General features: G+C 52.1%; 2 protein-coding genes across 13 annotated transcripts in view; one reads left to right on the plus strand and one right to left on the minus strand.

Moving 5' to 3' along the window:
* FBXO25 (F-box protein 25) overlaps positions 1-6,932 on the plus strand; it is a 53,013-nt gene extending 46,081 nt beyond the window's left edge. For 4 of the 11 annotated variants that reach the window (XM_019427984.2, XM_019427987.2, XM_019427993.2 and 1 more), the window contains 4 exons: positions 1,280-1,462; positions 2,730-2,873; positions 5,185-5,211; positions 5,751-6,932. In XM_019427984.2, the coding sequence (XP_019283529.1) occupies positions 1,280-1,462; positions 2,730-2,873; positions 5,185-5,211; positions 5,751-5,840 (444 nt within the window). In that variant the 3' untranslated portion in view covers positions 5,841-6,932. The remainder of the gene's footprint in view (positions 1-1,279; positions 1,463-2,729; positions 2,874-5,184; positions 5,212-5,750) is intronic. The other 7 variants (XM_019427988.2, XM_019427989.2, XM_053900742.1 and 4 more) reach the window with 5 other exon arrangements.
* A 12,033-nt stretch (positions 6,933-18,965) lies between these two features.
* TDRP (testis development related protein) overlaps positions 18,966-25,724 on the minus strand; it is a 40,401-nt gene continuing 33,642 nt past the window's right edge. For both annotated transcript variants that reach the window (XM_053900744.1, XM_053900743.1), the window contains 2 exons: positions 22,546-22,649; positions 18,966-21,385 (listed from right to left, as the gene is read on the minus strand). In XM_053900744.1, the coding sequence (XP_053756719.1) occupies positions 21,040-21,385; positions 22,546-22,649 (450 nt within the window). In that variant the 3' untranslated portion in view covers positions 18,966-21,039. The remainder of the gene's footprint in view (positions 21,386-22,545; positions 22,650-25,724) is intronic.

Below are 25,724 nucleotides of genomic sequence, written 5' to 3' on the forward strand. Positions count from 1 at the left end.
TTCAGTCACACTGGACCGTCCGGCCTCGCCAATCAGGGCGTTTCCTGCGCCTTGTGAGGGCAGCAGGTGTTCATGAGCTCCGGTGTGATGCGCAGGTTCCTCTGGGGAGGAGGAAGGAGGAGCACAGGAGCAGAAGGAGCCGTCACGTTCCTGCTGTAGTGCCCACGGAGCGTTGTGTGTGGGCCCGCGCGTGCGCCCTCTGCCGTGTGCCAGCAGCACTGACAGCTCGTGTCTGCGGGCGCCGTGCTGTCCAGCGGAGGCGGGGGACACGTTTGTCAGTGCGATGGCAGGAACACGGGACACGCCTGTGCAGCACTGCCCGGGTGACGTCTCCCAGGCTGGTGGCTAGGGGTCCGACGAGGGGAAACATCCTCAGAGATGTGCCCTGAGCTGTCACCACGCCCGGAGGCATGGGAAGCCTCCTCACAGCCCCCGCAAAGTGCCACGATGCACCTGTATCGGGGCTGCTGCTGGGCAGTGACACAGCGACGACGTGGACCGAGAGCGCGCGGCCTGGCCCCTCTCCGCACCTGCCGGGGGATTTGGGGACCAAGCTCGAGGAGTGCTCCCCCCACAGGCACCGACTGTGCCTAGGGAACTGGACTGCCCAAGAGAACAGAAACCAGAGGGAGCCGGCCGTCCCTGGGGCTGACCGCCAGGGACGAGGACAGTCTCTCAGCCACTCAGCCACGTCAGGAGTGTGCACGGGTGTGCACGCGTCCCCGAGCCCACAGGACTCTGCGCCCTTGTTTAACCCTCACTGCGCTCCCCGTGTGCTAGTGAGGGGTTCTTGCCGGGAGGTGGGGGTGCTGACAGGGTGCCTGCCTCCCTCCCTCTGTCGCCTCTCTCTCCATCCGGGTCCCCTCCCCCACCTCCCCTCCACTCCCCCCATGGGATGTGCACAGGCTCCACCCCATCCCCTGGAGCTGCACCCTCGGGAGGGAGCGGGGAGGGCATAGCTTCTACATTAGAAACTGGATACCCAGAGCTGCCGGGGCCTCTGCGATCAGCCAGTGGCTCCCCGCCGCCCCCCTCCCTGCTCAGGACCCCCTGGCCCCCAGCCACGTCCATGTCACGTGGAAGACGTGAATCTTGCGCAGGGGGAGGGTGTGACCCCCGGGGCCTGGGGCAGCACAGGACTCCACTGCCAGGAAGGAGGGACGGTGGCATTTGGGCTGCGTTGGTCGGAGCTTCTGCTCAGGCTCGGCTGCTGGGCTTCCTTGTGGCCTGGCGCCCTCTCGTGCTGCGCGCAGTGAACCGCCGTCCGTGTCCCTTCCAGCAGGTGAACGACGGCCTCACGCTCAGCGACCTCCCACTGCACATGCTCAACAACATCCTGTACAGATTCTCCGATGGCTGGGACATCGTGACACTGGGCCAGGTGACCCCGACCCTGTCTGCGCTCAGTGAGGACCGGCAGCTGTGGAAGCGGCTGTGTCAGTACCACTTTGCGGAGAAGCAGGTGAGTGTGGGGGCCCCTCAGAGCTTGTGCAGGACCCCGTGATTTCTCCTCGGGAGCTTGTGAAGTTCATTTTCCACGTTGGGGAGGGTCCGTGACGGCAGATGTGACCCAGCACAGATGGCAGAGTGAGGCAGGGCTTTCGGGTCCCCGGTCGGCACCAGGGCATCTGTTCGTTGCCCGCCGGCCTCTGCCGCGCCGCATGCCCTGTAGGTGCTGTGCCCCCTGAACCCGAGCCTGTGCCCAGCAGCTGTACACGGCTCTCTGTGCTCCCCTCCCCGCAGCCCGTGCCTTCAGACCCAGTTCTGAGAACCGGCGACCTGCTGGCCGTTCCGGTTTGTTGTCGTGCCTCCGGGACCGGAGCTGGAGTCTCACGCACGTGAGGGGCAGGTGGGACGGTCAGGAACCAGGCCACCTGTCAGAGGCGGGTGTGGCTGCTGTGGGGACAGATGAGGGCAGTAGACAGAGCCTTGGATGTGTGCTCTCGGAGGACAGGGTGGCAGGTGTCCTTGAGAAAGGGCAGGTTGTGGTGTGCGTGAGGGTGCTGCAGCCACGCCGTGTCCCGGGGTTTCCCCAGCGGGCTGAGAGGATCCACGAGAGCACTGGGAGCAGAGTGCAGTTTCTGGGAGATTGTTGGTCCTCTGGAAGAACGTTCAGGAGAGCGTGAGGATGCGTCCGAGGCCAGGAGGGTGGCACAGCTCCTGGAGGAGGAGCTGGCACTGGAGTGGCACAGGGAAGTGAGCGGGCCACCTGCCCTGGGGACCAGACGGAGTCCAGGGTGTAAGGGACCCACCAGGCCTGGCGCTGGAGGTCCTGGGCCGTCAGCTAAGCAAAGGGCCATTGGGTTTAGTTGGAGGCCTCTGTGACCCCAGAGAAAATGGTCAAGGTGGATTTGCTGTCGGAGAATCAGAGAAGTCAGGATGAATTTCAGCTGCGAGGAAAGACTGGGGTTCTATGGTCAGCATAGATGAGGGGTGTTGGATTCTTTGGAGGGAGCAGGGGGACAAGCCAGGGAAGGAGAGAGAAGGTTCTCCAGGATGGAGGCGGCAGGTGGGACTTGCCTTGGGCGCTGTCTCTGTGACGGTGGCAGAGCCCCAGGAGGGCACAGGTCTCCTGGGTGGGGATGCTGCCTGTCCTGGTCCCATCTGATTTGATCCAGGGGAGTTGGATTTCAGGTAACTGTGTCGTGCACTCTGCTGCCTTGTGAAATCAAGCTGCACCTGATAGCGTCTGTGAAAGCCACGTGCTGAACAGAGTTGTGTGTGTCCAGTTTTGTAGACACCTGATCGTTTCGGAGAAGGGCCACGTGGAGTGGAAGCTCATGTACTTTGTGCTGGAGAAGCACTACCCAACCCGGGAGCAGTACGGGGACACCCTGCACTTCTGCCGGCACTGCAGCATCCTCTTCTGGAAGGTGAGGCGGCTGGGCGGCTGCATCCTGGACACGGCTGTCCACTGTAGGCCCAACAGTAAGAAGATGGGAGTTTCCTCAGCGTCCCGGCAGGGGGACCGAGTCACGGAAGTAAAACGTACAACTTGGAGTCTGAATCAGAACGCGTTTCTGCCTTTGCTGGGCACTCACTGGCAGGATGTGTCCCCGGGTTGGTGGGGCCCATGGCACCTGGTCCTGGGCCGGTGCCGGTTTCCTGCCGCATCTCCTGCCTGCGGTTCTGGATGCCCTACCGGCCCACAACTGGAGGGCAGGGGCGAACTGTCCTTTGTACACCTGTGTGGAGCCCGTTCGGAGCTGTCCCGGGACCCCTTGGAGGTGCCTCCACAGGCTCCCCCTCCAGGCCCAGCCCCCACAGCAGGGAGGGCATAGCCTTCCAGACACACAGGGGGTTTCCCGACTTACCTGAGAAACTGGACCAGAGTTTCCTGACTCACACTTGAACCCGAGTACCCAGTGTGCTGGGCGCCCGGCACCCTGTCACCTCCTGCCACGCAGACCCGGGGCTCTCCTGGGCCCTCCAGGCGGAGGTGAGCACGTGCACACCTGCCCTGGGCAGCCCCTCGTCTTCCTCACCTGCTGATACTCTGCATCTGGGACTGTGTGTTTATGTTGTGAGACTTCCACGGGAGGGCGGAGCAGACCCTGCTGAGGGTGACCCGGTGCGCGTCCCGTGTGCGGCATGGCCCTCTCGCGCTCTCCCGCCATCCGCTTCTACCTGGCCGATCCAGCCCTATCTGTTCACTTCTACCTGTGATTTGTTAGGTGGACCATATGGCAAGCCCTAGGTTGTCGGAAAAGAGAGGACTGCTTGAGATTTTTCTCATTTCACGTTATATTTACAGTAGTGTCACTTCTGGGTTTTCAGGTTATCCGTGGCAGTGAATGTAATGATGTTGTTTGCTGTATTATTTTAATGGAGGTTTATTTACTCTGTGAAAGGTGGGCAGCGTCACGGATCCTTCCTGATGCCTCCTTGCTCCAGTTACGTGCGATCGTGTTTCTGACTCGCTGGCTTACACTTTAGCAGGACTTCCTTCTCAGAACGGAAAAGACAGGACATGTCATGGGTCTTGCAGTGGCTGTCCTGTAGAACATGTTCTCTAGAACACAGTTCAAGAGCAGAGCGTCTGTGAGCAGGCCCATCCCTCCCTCGGTCTCATGTCTGTCAGAGGATGAGTGGGGCTCCAGGTGGGGGCAGAGGGGCCTGGGTCACCAGTCGAAGGGCACAGACAATAGTGTGATGGGGGCCGCGTGTCACACACGGCAGGTCCTTGTGGACAGAGAGGTGTTGGGGGCTCACCTGACAGGACCAGACTGACCTCTGTCTGCAGTCCCAGCACTGATGCCAACCCACCACGGTGTGTCCCCTGATGCCGTTGGAGCGGGTCCCTGCATGCGATCTGGTCTCAGGGCCCCTTGCTCAGTGCCTACACTGGGGGCCCTGCTCCTTCCTCCTGCCTGTTCTGCAGCTGAGTGTCTGGACCCCCCCCCCCCCCCCCCCGCAGCTCCAGGGAGAGTGGTGTCAGGTTGGGGGGGGGCTGTTGGGAGCCAGACAGAGTCCAGGTACTGCCTGGGACCATGTCACCTGTCTTGGGGTGTCTGACACTGCAGGTCTGGGGCTCTGGGTGGGAGTGGGAGTGATTACAGCCGGCTGTGCCTGTGTGCAGGAGGTTCCCGGGCCGCCTCGTGCACTCTGCCTCCACGATGCAGTGACCATACGCTGGTATCCAGCCCCGGGTCCCTGCAGCCAGGCCCACACGTGCCGGGCGGGTGGTGGTCTTCCTCTTGACCCCAGTGGGTGGTGGGCGGGTGGCCACGAGGCTCCTGGCACCTGTGGGATCTAGTTCACTTGATTCAGCAGCGGGCGCTCAGCTGTGAGGGAAGGAACAAAGGGCTTTCCTAAACCTGTTGTAAACCTTTCAGTACAAAACGTACGTGGAAACACCAGCTCTGCTTTGCGTGTTCTAGTGAACAGTCCCGAAGAGCTTGGGCACCGAGTGGTCAGTGGAGGTGGATGTGGAAACGGGCATCTTTGTCGCTGCCACAGGACCATCTTCAAGTCAGGGGGTCCTCGGTGCTGCCACCCACGCTCGCTTTAACGATACGTGTGTGGCCTGGTCTAATCACCCGATGGTTCCCGTTAACACTCAAACACCTGTTATCAGAGCCAGTGTTCAGTGCAGCCCACTCTCTCGCTCGCTCTAATGCTGGTTTTCCTTTCTCTCCCGCCCCTGCCCGCACTCCTCCCGGTTCTTTCTCCACGATCTCGAAGGACTGCCGCCTTGCTTTGTTGTTCAAGGTACCTCCGTGCTAGACCAGGCCTGTGTCGCGTCCCATGCATGCTCCCCACCGACCGGCTGGCCTGGGCTCCCAGCATGCGTGGGGCCTGCGGCCAGCGGTGGGCTCCTGCCCGCTCCGGCCCCACCAGGGTTCAGGGAAGACCCTGCAGGCCAGCGCTCGAGCGGCAGGCTCAGCCGGAGAGGAAATCGTAGACTAGTCCTTAGACCTCCCGCGCAGGTGCTGCCCTGGCGTGGCCGAGGGCTCCCATCGGCCTGGGCTCTCAGTCCACAGAAAGCCTGTGTCCTTAGTCCTCTGTCCTGTTAGGTGTGACCCTGGTCCCCAGCTGCACGCTGCCTGCGAGCTGATGGGCGTGGGCCTGACCCCACGGGGCAGGGTGGGAGCAGAGCGGCTGTGGGGGAACACAGCGTGTGGCGCCAGGCCAGGGAGGCAGAAACCCCCGGCCCCTATCTCTTCTGACAAACTGCCGTGGCCCGTGTACTTCCCACGTGTTGTGACGGGGCAGCTGCTGGGTGCTGACGCCTCTCCCTCCCCCCGCAGGACTCGGGGCACCCCTGCACGGCCGCCGACCCCGACAGCTGCTTCATGCCTGTGTCTCCACAGCACTTCATCGACCTGTTCCGGTTCTGAAGGTGCCGTCGCTGCGGGAGGGGCATCAACACCGGGTGGCACCCACACCAGGCAGCAGCCAGCGGTGAGGATAGGGACATGAGGACGAGGACGACGTGGAGAACGCTCCCCCGTGTGGCCAGGGCTGTGGGGCTGGTTTCAGTTTCAAAGGGGGTCAGGGCACCCAAGCAAACGCATTTCTACTCTCTCCTCTAGAAAGTCCTTTTCATCCAAGTCTACTAAAATTGGCAACTTTGCAGATTTATAAGTACGGTTCAGTCAGATTCTGGATTTTTAGCACCACACTGTGTGCTGAGCTGACACTAACAGCTAATGCTGTTCTTCCTAACTGTCCAATGATAGTTTCCTGATTTCGTAGTCATGAGAGGCAGGGGACAGAGTAAGTGAGCCTTGTAGATACCGGGTGCAGAGTATTTATTTTTCTTCGTGTGTGTTAACTGCACTGGCTGTGTCCAAGTGAACCCTCTGCGCATTGAACCTCGGGAGACGTGTGGTGTCTCTGTGTTCGGTGGTCGGGCTGTGAACTCTGCACAGCTTCGTGGCCGGCAGAGGCGGTGGTGGGGTGCTCCTGGTGAACCACGGGCAGCAGCCGGCCACGGAGCATGCGCCACGGCAAGGAGGAGGAGGGACAGCCCTCGGCCTCGACTGCCCTGTACTGGAGCTCCTTTTACAGACAGAGTAATAAATCTTGTCTGTCTACCGATGGAGCTTCTGTTTTGCATCTTTCTGGAAAAGCGTGAGTGATTTTGATATCATTTATTTAAACTTTTAAAAAAGATTGCCTTATTTTTAAAATAATGCACGTCTATTTTAGATAATTTTGAAAATAAAGGTGTTAAAAAAGAATATAAAAATCCCCCATAATCCTGCCCCTGGAGGGGCCTGCTGTCTCTTGCCAGAAAGGATGTTGCCACCCCCACCCGCTGTTGGAGAGAAACACATCGTGGATTCCGATCTTTCAGTAGTGTCAGGGACCACCCGCCCACCCCCCCGCGGAATCATTTCTACTTTGTCCTTTAGTGTTTGTTCCTGCCAAGTGTATTGGAATGGTTTGCAGTTTTGCGTGCTTGTAAGTAAAGATTCTGCACCTTCGGTGTCCTGTCCTGTATTGCCCTGATGCTGGGGGCACAGCTTGTACGCGGTGCACAGTCGCTTCCCGCGGAATGGCCGTGGAGCCCAGGATGTCTGTGTCTTGTGTGAGAGCTTCTCATGGAGCGTAAGCCTCCGTTTACCGTTTTCACTTTATGAGCAACCGTTTTCTCAACAGCATTTTGAAAGCATGGTTTTCATTGGTTGCTCAGCACCATCCAGACCGGTCTTTGTTGTCAGGGCCCACAGGCTGTGCAGCTGGTACCTCCTCAAGACAAACGTGTCGAAGGATGTTTTCAGACTGTCCTGTGAACAGAAGTTGTCACAACCGGAGACAACGGTGTTGAGTCCCTAAGGACGGCCACCCCCACGTCCTGTTCCCTCGGCGCTTTTCCTAAGGGGGACGAGGCGTGGCAACATTTCCTTTTCTTTGTCGGCCATTCGCTTCTGCTTTTGGTCAGTTACCTAACGTGTACCTTTTGCCTGTTGCCTTTTGTATTAATTTCTTCTAAAGAGGATATTGAAGTTTGGGCTCTTTTCCCCAAACAATGGTGATGGTGTCGCAGGGACAGGAGCACAGCCTGTCTCTGCACAGGGGACGCAGTCAGACCCAGACCTGGGATGCGCGAGGCCCAGGTGCGTACACGAGCCCGGCCCGAGCTAGTGGCAATCTCAGCCGTGTCCAGGAAGACACGGAGTTGAGGCCGCGGACTAAGGCAGCAACAGCCACGTGGAGGCACAGATCCATCCTCCAGGATGGGGTGAGACGCAGAGTGGTCGTAAATCCACACCCTGGAATGCAGGTACTTGGGAATTCCGGTCTGTGGAGAGTCTTCCAGAGCATGGGACGGTGAGACATGAGGTCATGGACAGCTGGAGACCCTGCAGTCAGCCTCATGTGCCTTTGGTCCCGAGACGGGGTGTGCATGAGGTGAGCCCTGTGGGCACTGCCAGCCCAGGAAGCCCATCCAGACGCAGCCCCACTTTGCCCGTCTCAAGGCACAGAAAGATGTTTCTCACCCGGTGTGGACACAGAGGACTGAGGTGGTCCCTGTCACAGTTCAGCAGGTGGCACTGTTGACTGTTGAGGCCTTGGTCCTGAGAAGTAGGTCTGCTGTGAGACCGTATTCGAGGATCTGACTGCGTCTGACGTGTGCCGTGCGTGAATGCTGCCATTGTCCTGCTGTGCAGACACCTGTGTAAAATATGTGTTCGCTTGTGTCCTCTGACCTTGCTGAACCCCTGACTCGGCCCAGAGCAGTTGTGTAGATTCCTTACGAGCAGCGACACGCGTCCCCATCCTCGGCAGCGGGGAATACGGACTGGAACTGCCAGGTTAACAGCAGGGTGTAGATATCTGTCGTCTCTCTCGTGAGGGTGGCTGCGAGGTCAGCTGTGTGCTTTCTGCAGACGCCTCTATCAGGTTGAGGGTGAGGCTTCCAGTTCTACTTTTTGGGGAGTTTTTAAATTATGAGTATTGGACTCTGTCAAGTGTTTTTTCTGCATCTGTTGAGATCATGTGGTTTCATCCTTCATCCTATTTGGGTATCACATTGGCTAATTTAAGATTTTATCTTTAATCCCTACCCTCAGCGTGGGGCACCAGCTGAGCCCGCCAGGCGCCCACATCCCTTGATCTCTGCAGGTTGCACCACCCTTGCACTGTGACCTGAGGCCCTGCGTACATGGTTGTGGGTTTGGGTCTTCCGGCGTCAGGTGCAGGGTTTTTTGTAAGAGGCCTCAGTCTGCACGTTGTCGTGCTGCCTGGTTTGGGCACCAGGGTGAAGACGGCTTCCGAGAATGACCTTGCCCTGGAAGTGGTCCAGCTACCCTTTGGTGGAAGGGTGTGTGGAGGACTCATGTTAATTCTCCTTTAAACATTGGGTAGAACTCCATGTGAGTCGTGGTTCCTGAGAAGCTTCCCTGTCGGAAAACCTGCTCCCTGTCAGAGGATAAGGCTGCCCGGTTCTGCGTGTCTGCTTGGAGCTCCTCTCCCGAGGAGCCTGCGCTTCAGCAACGGCCAGAATGCTTTCTCCACAGTCACTGCCAGTGATGGGTGCTGCCCTCTGAAAACCAGTTTGAAGAGGCAGAAGGTCGGGGCGCCTGGGTGGCTCAGTCGGTTGAGCATCTGACTTCGGCTCAGGTCATCATCTTACAGTTCGTGAGTTCAAGCCCCACGTCGGTTCTGTGCTGACAGCTCGGAGCCTGGAGCCCTTCGGATTCTGTGTCTTCCTCTTTCTGCCCCTCCTCACTCATGCACTCTCTCAAAAAATGAATAAATTTTAAAAATTTGTAAAAAAACAAAAACCCAAAAGCGCTCATGGTTTATGAAACATCACATCACTTCCTTCATGAACTGTGTGTGCAAATCATGCTCCACCCCTCCTCCTCCCTCCTCCTCCCTCCTCCCCACCTTGCATGCCATCAGACACTGCGCAGTGACCCACCAGAGGGTGTGCACAGACACGAGGAAGGCCGTCAGGACCTACCCGCCCTGGGCGCCCGCCTGCCAGCACCCTCCGGGCTGACAGTGTCCGTTTCCACCCGGTTCTCAGTGCAGCCTTGCCCGTCTGTTGTCCTGCACAGGTTCCTGGCATGTAGACACCAGTGTCCCCGTGACTGACCTGAGTGGATGTCTCTGGAGCCCCGAGGGTGGCGTGGCAGCAGGTGTTGTCCCACAGACCACCCGCGTTGGAAGAGGTGGGTGACCCCGCCGTGTGTCCCTCGCTGTCCTGTCCTCTCACCCAGGGTCAGGCCTGCAGCAAGTGCTGCAGCCAAGAACTGGCTTGTGGCCCTCGGCCAGAGAGGAGCCAGGAGGCAGCTCTCCAGGCACCTGGACTCCTCCGACCAACACTGCTCTTCTGTTTGGGATACGACCTGCCACGTCATGTTGTGTTTTGTTTTTTTGGAATAAGAAAAAAATCACTTTTATTTGGTAGTCATTTTGAGGAATTTGCGCGGGTAAATACAACCACCTTTCTACTCTTTATGCAAAAAATTTCAGTGTCATTTTTAAAACTTTAATTATGGTAAAGTACACACAAAATTCATAATCTTAACCACTGGTAAGTGTCCACGGGCATTAAGTACATTCAGATTGAACAGCCACCACCACTGTCCCCTTCCAGAACTTTCCACCTTCCCAGACTGAAACTCTGTCCCCATTAAACGCTGACTTCTGGTCCCAAGCCCCTGGCACTGCCATCTACTGTCTCCGTGGATGACCTACCCTGGATACATACAATACCTGGGTTCACACAGCATCTGTCCCTTTGTGACTGCCTTTTTCACTTAAAATAATGTCCTCAAGGTCCATCTGTGTTGTAGTAGGTGTGAGAGTTTCCTGACTCTTTAAAGCTAAATAATATCCTGTCGTTTTGTTCATCTGTGGACAGACACTTGGTGGCTTACACTTTTTGACTGCTGTGAACATGGGTGTGTAAATATGTCCTCAAGAATGGGGCACCTGGGCATCCAAATTGGCCATGAGGAGGTCAAACTTTCACTCTTTGCAGATGACATGATACTGTATATGGAAAACCCAAAAGATTCCACCAAAAAACTGCTAGAATTGATTCATGAATTCAGCAAAGTTGCAGGATATAAAATCAATGCACAGAAATCAGTTGCATTCCTATACGCCAACAATGGAGTGACAGAGAAATCAAGGAATCCCATTTACAGTTGCACAAAAAACCATAAAATACCTAGGAATAAATCCAACCAAAGAGGTGAAAAATCCATACGCTGAAAACTATAGAAAGCTTATGAAAGAAATTGAAGGCACAAAAAAATGGAAAAAGATTCCATGCTCCTGGATAGGAAGAACAAATACCATTAAAGGGTCGATACTACCCAAAGCAATCTACATATTCAGTGCAATCCCATCAAAGTAACACCAGCATTTTTCACAGAGCTAGAACAAATAATCCTGAAATTTGTATGGAACCAGAAAAGTCCCCAAATAGCCAAAGCAATCTTGAAAAAGAAAACCAAAGCAGGAGGCATCACAATCCCAGACTTCAAGCTATACTACAAAGCCGTCATCATCAAGACAGTATGGGACTGGCACAAGAACAGACACTCAGATCAATGGAACAGAATAGAGAACCCAGAAATGGACCCACAAGCGTATGGCCAACTAACCTTTGACAAAGCAGGAAAGAATATCCAATGGAATAAAGATGGTATCTTCAGCAAGTGGTGCTGGGAACACTGGACAGCGACATGCAGAAGAATGAACCTGGACCACTTCCTTACACCATACACAAAAATAAACTCAAAATGGATGAAAGACCTCAATGTCAGACAGGGAGCCATCAAAATCCTCAAGGAGACAGCAGGCAAAAACCTCTTTGATCTTGGCCACAGCAACTCCTTACTCAACACGTCTCCAGAGGCAAGGGAAACAAAAGCAAAAATGAACTACTGGGACCTCATCAAAATAAAAAGCTTCTGCACAGCGAAAGAAACAATCAGCAAAACTAAAAGGCAACCGACAGAATGGGAAAAGATATTTGCAAATGACATATCAGATAAAGGGTTAGTATCCAAAATCTACAAAGAACTTATCAAACTCAGCATCCAGAGAACAAATAATCCAAGGAAGAAATGGGCAAAATACATGAATAGACACTTCTCCAAAGAAGACATCCAGATGGCCAACCGACACATGAAAAAATGCTCAACATGACTCGTCATCAGGGAAATACAAATCAAAACCACAAGGAGATACCATCTGACACCTGTCAGAATGACTAACATTAACAACTCAGGCACAACAGATACGGGCGAGGATGCGGAGAGAGAGGATCTCTTTTGCATTGTTGGTGGGAATGCAAGCTGGTGCAGCCACTCTGGAAAACAGTATGGAGCTTCCTCAAAAAACTAAAAATAGAACTACCCTACGACCCAGCAGTTGCACTACTAGGTATTTATTTATCCAAGGGATACAGATGTGCTGTTTCGAAGGGACACATTCACCCCAACGTTTATAGCAGCACTATCAACAACAGCCAAAGTATGGAAAGAGCCCAAGCATCCATTGATGGATGAATGGATAAAGAGATGTGTGGTATACATATATACAATGGAGTATTACTTGGCAATTAAAAAGAATGAAATCTTGCCATTTGCAACTACGTGGATGGAACTGGAGGGTATTATGCTAAGTGAAATTAGAGAAAGACAAAAATCATATGACTTCACTCATATGAGGACTTTAAGAGACAAAACAGATGAACATACGGGAAGGGAAACAAAAATAATATAAAAACAGGGAGGGGGACAAAACAGAAGAGACTCCTAAATATGGAAAACAAACTGAGGGTTACTGGAGGGATTGTGGGAGCGGGGCTGGACTAAATGGGTAAGGGGCACTAAGGAATCTACTCCTGAAATCATTGTTGCACTATATGCTATCTAATTTGGATGTAAATTAAAAAAAAAAAAAACAGGGCGCCCTGGGTGGCTCAGTTGAGCGTCCGACTTCTGTTCAGGTCATGATCTCATGGTTTGTGGGTTCAAGCCCCACGTCAGGCTCTGTGCCGACAGCTCAGAGCCTCGTTCCTGCTTCAGATTTTGTGTCTTCCTCTTTCTCTGCCCCTCCCCCGCTCATCCTCTGTCTCTCTCAAAAATATGTAATATTAAAAAAAAGTTTAAGATTCTATTTTGACTCCTTTGGATAAATACCCAGAAACAGAACTGCTGGATCAGTTGCTAATTGTGTTAATCCTGTTTTGAGGAAGTGCTGTACTGTGTTCCCCAGACACTGTACCATTTCATACCCTGCCAACAATGCCAAAGCGGTCCGGCTTCTCCATATTCTTCCCACACTTGTCACCTTCTGAGGTTGGTGTTCGTTCCTGTACAGTAACCACCCTAACGGGCATGAGGTGTCTTGGTGGTTTGGATTCGCATGTCCCTGATGAAGAGTGATGTTGAGCACCTTTCCATGTGTCCGCTGGCATGTGTGTGTCGTGTTTGGAGAGAGGGCTATTCAAGTCCTCTGCCCACGTTTTAGTGAAGTTGTATTTTTGTTGTCTAGTTGGAGGAGTTCTACCTATATTCTAGATACTCCTTACAGGTCTGTGACTTGAAGATCCTGCCCCACTGTGCGGGTTGTCTTCTCATGGTTATGTCTTTGATGCTTACACTTGGCAATTTAATGGAGCCCATTTCTCTCTTTCTCCTGTTGTTGGCTGACCTTTTCATCTCTGTAGAGATCACTGACAAATCCAAGGTCATGAAACTCTCTCCCTGCTTTTGCCCAGGGCTTTTAGTTTTATTTAGCTTTTGTGTTTAGGCATTTGGTGAAAGGTATGGTGGAAGGTAAGAGCCTGACTTCATTCTTTCATGTGTGGACATCCGGTTTTCCGAGCACCATTTGTTGAAAACACTGCCCTTTCTGTCCCTGTATGGTGTTGGCACCCTTGTCTAAAATCATGGTGTGAGGGTTTCTTCCCAGGCTCTCTGTTCTACTCATTGGTCTCTATTGGTCTAAATGTGTTCTTATGCCAGGACCAAACTATTTTCATTACTGTAGCATTTTACAGAGAGAGAGTGCATACAAGTAGGGGAGGGGCAGAGGGAGCCCCTCTCTCTCCCACTCTCTCCCTCCCAAGAGGGAGGGAAGAATCCCAAGCAGGCTCCGTGCTCAGCCCAGAGCCTGACATGAGGCCCAATCCCACAACCCAAGATCCTGGAATCATAACCTGAGCTGAAATCAAGAGTTGGACACTCAACCGAGCCACCCAGGTGCCCTTTCATAGTGCGTTTTGAAATCAGGATGTGTGTGTCCTCCAACTTTGTTCTTTTTCAGGATTGTTTTGGCTACTTGGGATCCCTTGAGATTCCATGTAAATTTTACCATCTTTTTTGTTTCTGCAAAAAAATGCCATGGGATTTTGATGAGATTGCATTTAATCTATAGATCAATCTGGTGGTGCTACCATCTTAATATGAAGTCTTACACCCACAAGCACAGGGGGGTCTATGTATCTGTGTCTCCTCTAATTTCTTTAAGCCACGTTTTGTAGTTTTCGGTGTACAATACTTAGCCTCTGCCATTGCGTTTATTCTTAAGTATTTTATTCTTTGTTCCTTTTATAAATGAAATATTCTTAATTGCCTTTTGTGATTTCTCATTGTTAGTGTGTATAAATAGATGCATCTGTTGTTTTGATACTGATTTTTTATCCTTCAACTTTCCTGAGCTTGTTTATTACACTTTTTGGTGGTTTTTGGTTTTCTTCATTTTTTTTTTTTTGTCTTGGAAGAATCTTTAGGGTTTTCTACAAATAAGATCATGTTATCTATAAACATAATTTTGCGTCTTCCTCCAATTAGGATGCCTTTTATTTCTTGTCTAAGTGCCGTGGCAAAGACTTTCAGTGCTATGTGGAGAAGGAGTGGTGAGAGAGGGTCCTTGTCTCACTCTGGATCTTAGAGGAAAAGCTCTTGGTCTTTTGTCAATAAGGAGGATGTTAGTTGTGGGCTTTTTTAATGTCCCTTTGTAAGATCAGGCAGAATTCTATCTTAGTTGAGTATTTTTTTTTTTTTTTTTTACCAAGTGGCTTTTCTCCATTGGTTGAAATGATCATGTTTTTCCCTTCTCTCTGTTAACGTGTATGGTAAATTGATTTACCACTCAGTGGATTTTATCCCTTACTGAAAGTGGAGGGATTGATGTTTTTTGCACTGTACCCTGGAGTTTCCAATGTCCTCCTTCAATTCTATCACTGTTTGCTGCAGGTGTGATTATCGATCTTCTTGATGAATTCTCAACTGTTTTCTTTATTTAAACAACATGAAGATGATAAAATTATAGGATGTCTGTGATTGACTTTAATGTCTTTGGTCAGTCAGGGGCACCTTGATAAAACAAAATGGGGTCATCACTGGTCGAATGGGTGGGTACACACAGGACTTTATACCCAGGCTTAGCAGACTTGTGTAGACATTCTGGGCTTTGTGGGCTACATGCTGCCTTACCCCCAAGGGCTTGGCTGCGACACCGCGATGCAGGCAGCCTCCCCACGAGTGACTGTGCCACGTGCCAGACTTTGTGGACACAGAAACATGCATTTCATAGACTTTCCATGTGTTGTGATATAGGATTCTTTTAAGTGTTTTCACCATTTAAAAATGTAAAAATAATTCCTGTGGGCCATGCAAAAACAGGTGGTGGGCCAAATTTAGCTAGTAGGCAGTAGTTTGCCAACCCATTACTTATAGAAGAGAAAAGTATGTTTGATATTTTCCATTTTACTTTTGCAATAAAAAAAACAGGTAACAGGTATTTCAAAAAGTATATGTCCACTGTAAAAAGCTTTCTTAAAAAGCCAATCCACAGAAAATTTTAAATGCTACCCATAATTCTACTTGAGGTAATTATTCATATTTGGATACATTTTCCCAATATTTTTATGTTACTTTTGAAGACACATAAGCTCCCAAACATAAAGTGAGGGAGACAGGAGGACGTGGTGCCCTCCTGGAGCATCGAGTTGAGTGTCTCCACAGGGATGGTTTCTCCTCTGGTTCCTGGGAAAGTTGGCTTCATGTGCTTTCATGTGTTGAGCTTGGAGATTTCTTTCAGAACAGAAATTCTTGGTGTCTCTCCATTTACCCTACTGACCAGTTCTGAAGTCTCCAGGGAGGAGAATTCTGAAATTCTAGTGATTGGGGGGTGGGGGGAACCCACTTCTCCAAACTCCATTGGAGTGAATGGTATTCCCCTTCCACTTCCAGACTTGTTCAGCTTTCTTGAAAATAAACTTTGCACTTTTTAAAATCCTATAAATATTTTCCTAAAACTCTAACACTGATCTTGACTTAGTAAGGAAATCACAGTCAATAGAAGTAATCCCAAAGAGATCAGTAATAATGAGTTGTTTGGAAAGCTGAAATTATACACAGCCTTTATCACCAAATGAAAATATCTCCTCTGCAATTCTGGGAAACCATGTTAAGACCATTTCTAATTGCATACGTTTATCCATCCAAATGAACATCCTTCTTGCGCAGCACGGCTGCTACCGAGGTGGACCTGAGAATCCGGGCCAACAGACGGAGGTTACAAGGGCCTGGCGACATGATCGGAACCTCTGGAGACCCACCACCAGACTACAGGTGGGAGGCAGCCTGGCCGACAGCAGAGAACGACTCTGAGTGTCCGACCCCTGCATGGGTACGTCCTGATGATGGCGCCCACCCAGGATGGTGGAAAGGGACACAGCCTCCAGCATGGAAGACCTGCCTCCACTGCTTGGGGAAACTTAACCCTAACTTACCATGTCTAACATTTATGAGTTTTTACCAAGCCAGATACGATTCATACACCATATCCTGGTTTTGAGGAAAAAGAAGCTAAAAAGACATTTTTCAGCCACATGGAAAACTCTACTTGAATAATTTTGTTGTGCCTGTGATACAGTGGTGGTTCAGGGGAACATCATTTTTAGATGTGTATACTGACAGCATTTAGGATTGAAATGTCATGATGTCTGTAGTTTACATCTAAATGCTTAAATGAATCGCTCTCTAAATGTTGAAAAGTGACTTGGTAGCTGGCCGGGCTGTCAGATGGCCTGTCGCAGAAAGTGCTTCCTTTTTACATGAAAAGGGAAGAGCCCAGGGTGGAAGTCCCCGAGATCGCCGCATGAATGGCCTTCGATCCGTGGAGGAGGAACGTGGTGCTGGTTCAATCAGAGACCGTGGGTGAGAGGCCAGGATGCAGACCCGGAGGTGGGGGAGGCTTGCAGCAGAGCCAAAGGTGCCCGTTGAGGAGAACGGATTCCGTCCCAGCAGGTCCTCAGCTGTGGTGGAGCCCGGCTCCCCCGGAAGGAGATGTGCACGGAACTGCGTTCACAGCGGGGCGGATGGTGTAGGGCAGGCCTTCAAAACCAAGGATGTAACCGGGCTGTGTGGGTGACCGCCGTCTTACTTACGGAAAGGTGCCACCAATGCTTTATTGAGAAAGTCAAAGAATACTCGGAAGAGAAAGGGTTTGAACTGAAAGTCTTACTGGCAGATGACGCACCTGACGAGCCTATATTTTCACCTCTAGATACAAGCGCACGCAACCTCACTGCTTCAACCCCTGGGCCTGGGCAGCTGGCTGGTCACAGCCACTTGTGCCCACTGTGACTTTGTTCCACCCGCACACGGTGCAGACCCTGATCTGGACACAACGTGCCGGAGGAAGGCCTTGCTGCTGCTGACCCCACCACAGTGCTGGAACCAGAGCCTGTGCTCCCAGGGCCAGCTTGGTGCGACCAAAGCACAGTGGAGCTGCCAGCACGAGGTGACGAGATAGGGGAGCTCTGAGGGTTTAGGAGGGCCTGCCAAGTGCCCTGTAGAGGGACACCGGGATGCCCAGGCGCTCCCGACACCCACCGAGGGGCTCCGATTGCACAGGCACCTGACGGCAGTTACTAAAAAGACCCTCGATGGAAGTCAGTATCCAAGCCGGCCCTGCGGTCACCCCAAGGTCATAGCCTCTGCAGCCACACTCCCAGGAGCAAAGAAATGACAGTTTCACTCCTGTGTTCTCCCAACCAGATGGCCATTAGTGGCCTGAGGCCGCGTCACTGCCCTCACTGCGACTGCCCTGTCTGGTCGTCACAGAAAGCAGAGTCAGCACAGCACAGTGGGGGTGTTCTGAGAAAGACGACACTCCCGTGACTCCTCCCACAGCGTGTTGTTATGATCATCACTGTGCCTAATTTATAAATTACCTGGGCCGGGAGCCCAGCATCTTGTGACCAGCCCTCCTGGGACCTGAGCCGTGGCCAGGTGGGAGCCCCTGTGAACCCCTTGTACTGAGGATACAATGCCTCAGTGTGGCCCAGGCTGGGCCCGTGAATGGATCCTGTGGGAGCCCAGCTCCAGGGAACCGACGTCTAGAACCAGCAAGGACCTGCCCACGGCCAGCCTGACAGCAGACGAGTCCTCTGCGGCCAGCCAACCCACGCGTGGACGGGGACAGCTCCCCGGCCCCTAGGAGCCCACTGAATCGCTCAGGGAATGTCTGACGCCGCCTCATCAGAGGTTTGCACTGCTTTTGCAACAGAACCCACCCCGGGGTTCAGCTCCTCACCCGAGGGACGGTGGTGAACATTTATTGAAAAGTATCCCATCATTAGAAAAGCGGTCTTAGCCAATTAATCTTCGTGGCTTACTGAATAGTGCGCCACCTGCTGGTCTTTTATACAGGCAAAGAAAGACCCACTGAGGAATAAGAAAAACCAGGAAACCAGGAGTAAGCAGGAGAAGAGAGCGGGCAGAGGAAGCTCCCAGGATGCACGGGGACCCCCGCACTGCAGGCAGGTTTGGGGGGCAGCTGGGACGTGGCCCCACGGGTGAGGCAGGGTGTGGACGACCAGGGTGATGGGACACGGACTGGCTCTCCACTGAGACAAGGAAGGGAAACTCCAGAGGCCGCAACCGCCACTCAGGACACCCATGGATAGGGAAGGAAATCAGTGCCCCCCCCCCCCCCACCCCCCGTGCCTCCCCCAAAGTGCCTGCTCCCTGAGACCCACGGATGTCTGTCCACGTGCTTCCCCAGCTCTTGAGGTACGTACCTGTCTCCTCTGACACGGGCCACCTTCTCAAAGACTTATGTCTAAGGGATGGTCATCTTTTTAAAAGATAAAGGTGCTGGGGCACCTGGGTGGCTCAGTCAGCTGGGTGTCCCACTCAGGGCATGATCTCACGGTTCGTGGGTTTGAGCCCCATATCAGGCTCCGTGCTGACAGCTCAGTCTGGAACCTGCTTCAGATTCTGTGTCTCCCTTTCTCTGGCCCCCCACCCCGCACCCCACTCTCTCTGAAAAACAGGTGATTAAGTAAAACTGTTGCGGATGTGTTCCTGATGCTTCGCTACATGAAGGGAAAGACTGCTTATTACGACGCTTTTATCTTTAAGCCCCAGAGCACGCACACCCCTCCCCCACGCACAGGTGCTGCGACCTGGCTCCTGACAGACCGAGGGCGGAAAAAGGCAGATAGGCAAAAGATACATCTTGGAAACTTAGGTTGAAATTGGCATTTATTTATGAAAAAGTCTACACGTACTGTTTGCATTTTAAAATGAGGTTTAAGGTATCCAGAAAAGTGCCATTAGCTTTATAGTGGTTAAAGTCACCGGAGCATTTACCTTGGAGTAGACGCCAATAGTCATGCAAACTAATAATGAAAGAGGAAGTTGATTTTCTTTTTTAAAAAACCTCAGCATTAAGAATGGATTCTAACTTTCTTTGAAGCCACTCACTTTCCTTTAAAAAAACCAACAACAGTAGGAGCAGCACAGAACACTTGCTCTTTACACAGTGAAGGTGCGTGTTCACAGGCTGCAAACAAAACCCCACATCAAAACCACATTCTCTTTAACCTGTGAACCACAAAGTTGCTTTGGTAAATTCTTAGCAAGGAAAAATACTTTTCTCCCAAAGCACGTCAATAAATATATTAAAAACCACAAACATACTTATTTTCATGTCGTCAGATGCAGCAGAAGAGTTTATTTTTACATTAATCTTTGCAGACAGGAAAAATGCTTTACAGTGCACGCTCCACTTCCCATCTGGCTTTGTCTTCAGATTTGAGAAACAGTATTATGAAGGAGGAGGTTGCCAACCCCACGTCACAGACTTCCACAGCGGTGAGTGACAGGCACTTAGCATCCCCACATGACTCTGCAGCGGCCCACAGGGTACGACTCACACCTGCCGGGACCCCCCCCCCCCCCCCCCCCCAAACGAGGCAGCTTCGCAGAGCCTCGGACACAGTGTTTATTTCCCCGGGCCTCTGGCTCCCGCTGCAGAATCCTTGCATAAACCCGCCACCGTGGGCATAGCTGGAGGGGACGCGGGGTGGCGGCCTAGCTACTGACCCATTTACCTGAGGAAACAAGCTTTCCCTGCAACGCGAAACCCCCGGCATTTCGAGGTTCTGACACAAACTGGACTAAACACCGCTAAAACGTGCCCCCCTTTCCAGACTTGGTCAGGTAAGCTCCTTGTTCAGTTAGCACAAGACGGGAGAAAGACAGCTACACGGATAGAGGACAGACGGACACTGTTCCCCCTTGGGAGTCCTGCCGTCAGGCCCGCGCGGTGACCCCCAAGAAGGTTAAACGAGCAGCACGGAGGAGGACAGTGTCTTTCACGAGAGGTATGCACAGTGTAACTGGAGGTTTTTGTTTTTAACCCAAACAACCCCTATGCCTTTTCTTTCAAACCACGTTACCTAAGACAGACTGGAGTGCCACCTGCCGTGGAGACCTGTGTGGCCTCCCTTCGAACACCCAACACCTGGACATCACAGAGAGGCACTTGCAGTGTTTTATACAGTTTAAACTCCATCAGCAAGTCCGGATTTGCCAGACACAAGAGTGTCTAAACTCAGTGGCTAAACGGATCCACACGTTATGGTTCCTTAACCTGCAATCAGAGAATGTGAAGATCAAGCCATGAAGTTCAGGACCAGTGAGAGGCACGCTTGGTCACCAGCCAGTGTGCACGCGGGTCGAGACCACAGCCACCACCCAGCACGCACACGCGACCCCTCCTCCCAGGGCACAAGACGAAGACGTGTGCACGTGGTGGCATTTCACGCTTGACCAAACGTAGCCTCTGCTTTCCCGGTATCTAAAATGAGAGGAAGTTCAACTTGCTGGGTTAACCGGGTTAAATGCAACTGAACGTGACCTCGGGAAGACTGGTCTGGCGCCCGGATGACAGACTCCTGCTGACGGGAGGACGGCGCGGCTGCTACGGTCTCGAGAGTCACAGAGGCGCACGGATGCCACATGCGGGGGGCGGGGGACATGATGAAGACCGCACGAGGCGGCTCCGCGGCCGGACGCCAAGCTGTGGGGGCTGTCGTGGGGCTGCCTCGGACGCACACACACCCTCTGGGGGCCCCCGCCAAGCCCGCAGAGGGGGACAGTCCAAATGTGGGCACGCAGAGGAGAGCCCCTGCCGTCCACACGAAAGGCCCGGACGCCCCGACGCAAACAGACACACCGGGAATCACCAGACCGAGAGCCCGCACGCCACCAGAGGGGCTGCGCGGGCCCCTCCGGGGGGCGGCGTGCCCGCAGGTCACTCCAGCTCCTCCCAGTCGTCGGTCAGGTGGCCTCGGCTCTGCCGTCGGATGCCAACCAGCTTCCCGGCCGACCGGAGGCTCCAGCGCGAGCTGTTCCCCGAGCTGGCCAGGCTGGTGTATTTGCTGCAGCCGCCAGCGCCCTCCTCCCAGCCCGGCCCGGACGGGCGGCCGCTCGCGGGGTCGCCTGGCCCAGCGCTCACGTCCTCCAGAGCAAGTCGGGGAGGCTCCCAGCCTTCGATCTCATCTGGCTTCTTCGACTGTATGTTCTGTTTTAAACCCAAATTGTCCCAAAATCCCGATTTCTTCTCTGTCTTCAGCTCTTCCCTCAGCCGTAAGTTAGCTCTGCGGGAGACAAGAGGGCAAGTGTCGGTGGCCGCGGCCCTCAGGGCCTCAAGGAGGGTCTGCTGTATGCACAGAACATTCTTTGGTGAAAACTTTAAATCATTTAGAAGGTGAACACAAACCTACAGTGTCAAACTTGAAAGAAAAGAAAACTTAGTCCCTACACGTCAGAGAAACCAAAGGCCGTATTTTAAGAAGACGTGCCAGGCGGCACACAGGCAGAGAGCCGGCTCCCAGGGAGACACTCGAGTGTTTTGAGTGCAACAAGAAACGAGGGGTCAAATTCAGAAACACCGGGATGGACATTCCTCTTATCAAATCGGTCTTCAGCAGGCTTATCACACTTAGCAGGCTTGGCTGAAGCGCTGAGTGGGGAACTCGTGGAAACCATGCCCCGTGAAGACAGGACGCTGCGGCGGGGGGGTGGGGGGTGGGGGGTGGGGGGGCGGCGCAGAGCACCAGGATGTGTGCGTTGGGGGCTGGTCCCACAGCCGGACTGGACCGAGGGGCCCGTGCACACAGTCCAGCCATGGGAGCGTGCGGAGAGGTCACGGCCACGGTGCCACCCAGGCGTCCTTGGGCCTCAACTGAGCACCTGGTCTGCGGTCCGGCTTCCAGAAACTCCCCTCCAGTCAGACATGCCATTGGCAATACCACTCAGCTGTCGCTGAATTTGGTATTTTCGTGTTTAAATACACTTTTTAGAATTTCAGTTACAGTAAACGTCAATGTGTCAGTTTAAATATATTCAATTTTCCAAAATCTTTTACAGTTCACCAGTCCTTTGCATTTTTAACTTTTTTCCCTTGATTTTTTAAAGCTAGAATATCTCCAGCACGGCTACAGGCCCTGGAAGGCTAACGCGTTCCACTTACAATTCTGAGTTCAAGAGCTCGTCTGAGAAAACGCCTTCTTCCACTTTTCCATAACCTCTCAAAAGGTCCTTCTAGCCACCCTTGTGACCTTCTCCCAGAAAAACATTTTACTCGTTTTGTCTCCTGAATGTCAAAACTAGTACAACCCACTTCTGTCTACTCCCTGGGGAAGGAAACCCTCCTATCTGCCTGCGAGACGGAGGGACGGACCACAGTTTTGAGGTAACGTCACCCGCGGCACCTGCCTCCCTGGAGACCATAGCACTTGAACCCACGGAGACTTACCCTTTGGACTTGGGGGATTTACATCTTTCAAGCAGTTGCTGTTCATCGTCTTTATTAAACAGAGAAGTCACTTCCTTCCAGCCTCGGAAACTTGCTCCCTGAACCTAGTAAGAGGTTAGAAAAAGATAAAATCTGAGGTAGTAAATAGTAACGATGGAGCTTGAAGTTAGAAAAGAAACCAGCATGGCCTGCCTTCCTCCGCCGTGTCTGCACACGGGCAGTTCCCCCTGGCTGTAAGTGACCACAGAGGTCACACACACGGCACCCGCCACCAGCATGTCCAGGCCGCCAGGGTCACTCCCCCATGCTCCGGAACAGGCTGGCCAACAGTCCTATGTTGGGACAGCCGTACCAGGCTGGGGGGGGGGGGGGGGTTGGAGAGGAGGTCACTTTACTGAGTCTGTCCCAGTCCAGATGTGTCTCAGTCAATGCCTGGCACCTCAGACTCAAAGGTCTGTGTTAATACGGAATGGAGGAAAAGGCAGGTCCCCTGAGCAGGTGCCTTGTGCATGAACTCACCGAGCTGGGCCTGGATTTCTCTTGTTTGTGAGGGAGTGGAGGGGAACAGAGGGGGACTCCTAGGGGGCAGACCGAGCTTTCGGATACTTTGACATGTTAAATATGTAACATAAAGTGACTGTGGACACTGGACCAAGAGGCTGCATGATGGCCACGGCTTCCGACAGTATCTGAGAACAGAGAAAATGGCTCGTTAACGAACCTGCTGGGTGACCCGACGGCCCAGCAGCCCCGAGAGGGTCCAGCCCAATCCTGAGTGCGAGCCCAATCCTGGGTGCGAGCTGGTCAGAGCCGCCCCATGGGAGAACTGTTCTCGATGAGGAGGCCTTTTCAGAGCGTGCAGATGAGCTGGGGAGACGGCTACGTCCTCCCGTGCTGCGGTCACCAGGCGGGGGGGGGGGGGGGACAGCAGTGCTGTCCAGCCCCGGGGTCCTCTTTGTTCTCAGCTTCCCTGTCGACTCTGTATCAACTTCTGCACGTTAATAAATTTCCATTTGTAACTTTTCAGTCTTTCTACCGTGTGCCCCGGCCGTTCCTCACCCTCCCCAGAAGCCAAAAGCTTCTTTTACCAGGAAGGTCAGAGTTCGTGGGCTCATTCTGTGGGACATCAAATCCTTGTTAGTTCACAGATCTGTTGAAGACCTGGGTTCAGGCAGTGAGGATGGGGGTCTCTACGGACAGGTGACACTGGAAGAGGCAGAAGTCACATGGAACTACACGGACAGATGATAGATGGCAGCAGGCCCACAAAGCAGAGGAGCCGGCGGTGAGTGCCCGTGTGACTCGGTGGGGCGGGTGGAACCGTGTGCAGCCACGGCCGGCTGGGCACTCGGCTCTGTGGGCCTGACGCCCGTGCCACAGACTGAGCTCTGACCACAGTGGTAGAAAACTAGACAACATTAAAGGAGGAAAGCGAGAAACTCAGGAACACCTGGAAATTGAAAACCATTCTTCTGAACAGCCAATGGATCAAAGGAGCAATTTAAACAAAAATCTTGAGACAAACAAAAATGGAAAACAACATACAGAAACCCGGGGCATGTAGCAAAAGCTGTGCTAAGAGGAAGCTCGTACAGAAACAAGAAAGACTGCAAGAAACCAGCCAATACTGTGTCTCGAGGTGCTAGAAAAAGAAGAACAAACTGAGCCCAAAGCTGGCGGAATGAAGGAAACGGTAAAGCTTAGAGGAGAAATAAGCGAAAGACAGAACATAAAACCGACAAATCTTTAGCTAGACTCACCAAGGAAAACAGGAGCCACGTGAACAAAATTTTATGTAAAAGACAGAAGACATGACAGCTGATAGCTCATGACCACAGGATGGTAAGAAGCTATGAACAACATACACCAGCAAACTAAATGACCTCGAAAAAATGGATAAATTCTTAGAAACATACAACCTACCAAGACTGAAGTAGGAAGAAATAGAAAATCTGCACAAACCATTATTACGAAGGAGACTGAATCCGTAATCAAAAGTCTCCCAAGGAAGGAAAGCCCTGGACCAGTGGGCTTCACTGGTGACTCTACCGAACACTTTAAAAGAATTAACACTAATCCTTCTCAAACTGTTCCAGAAACTAAAAGAGGAGGGAACACTCCCAAACTCATTTACAAGGAAGGCCCGCATTATCCTAACAGCAAAGCCAGAAAAGGACACTTCAAGCAAAAAAAAAAAAAAAAAAAAAAAAAAAAATATGGGCCAGTACCCCTGATGAATATAGATGCAAAAATTCTCAATAAAATACTAGCAGACCCAACTTCACAGCACGTTGTAAGAATCCCTCGCCGTGGTCAAGTGAGATTTATCCCTGGGATGTGAGAATGGTTCAAATATGCAAGTTGATAAACACAGTCCCCTTCATAAATGAAAGAATCAAAGGAAACACTCTTACCTCAGTAGATGCAAAAAAAGTATTTAACAAAATGCAACACCCACTCATGATTAAAAACTCAACAAATTCGGTATAGAAGGAACAGAACAACTGAGTAAAGGTAATAAATGACAAGCCCACAGCTAACATCGCACTCAATGGTGAAAGGCTGAAAGCTTCTCTCAGATGAAAAACGAAACAAGGATGCTCACCCCTGTTCAACCTAGCAATGGATGTCCTAGCTAGGGCAACTGGACAAGGAAAAGGAGGAAGGGGCGTCAGAACTGGAAAGGATTATGTGAAACTGTCTCTGTTTGCAGAATACATGATTTTATATACAGAAAACCCCACAGACTCCAGCAAACCACTGTCAGGTCTAATCCACGACTTCAGTGCATCTGCAGCATGCAAATTAACATTCAGAATTCAGTAACCTTTCTTTATGTTAACAGTGAATTTTCTAAAAAGGAAATAAAATGCTCCCCTTTACAACAGCATCAGAAACAATAAACTACTTAACAATAAATTTAATCAACCGGTGAAAGAGCTCTACACTGAAAACTACAAGACACTGGCGAAAGAAAAGTGAAGAGGACAGAAATAGAGAGAGAGTATCCTCTGTTCACGGACTCCAGCGATACTGCCCAAATCTCCATACTTCCCAAAGCTGACTACACACTCAGTGTGATCCCTGAATGATTCCAATGGTATTTTTTTTTGACAAACAATCCTAAAAATGTGTACAGAACCACAAAAGACCCCAGATAGCCAAACCACTAAGAAAGA

This window comes from Panthera pardus, unplaced genomic scaffold, assembly GCF_024362965.1.
Source record: "Panthera pardus isolate Hobbes unplaced genomic scaffold, ASM2436296v1 HiC_scaffold_13, whole genome shotgun sequence".
Taxonomy (NCBI): Eukaryota; Metazoa; Chordata; class Mammalia; order Carnivora; family Felidae; genus Panthera; species Panthera pardus.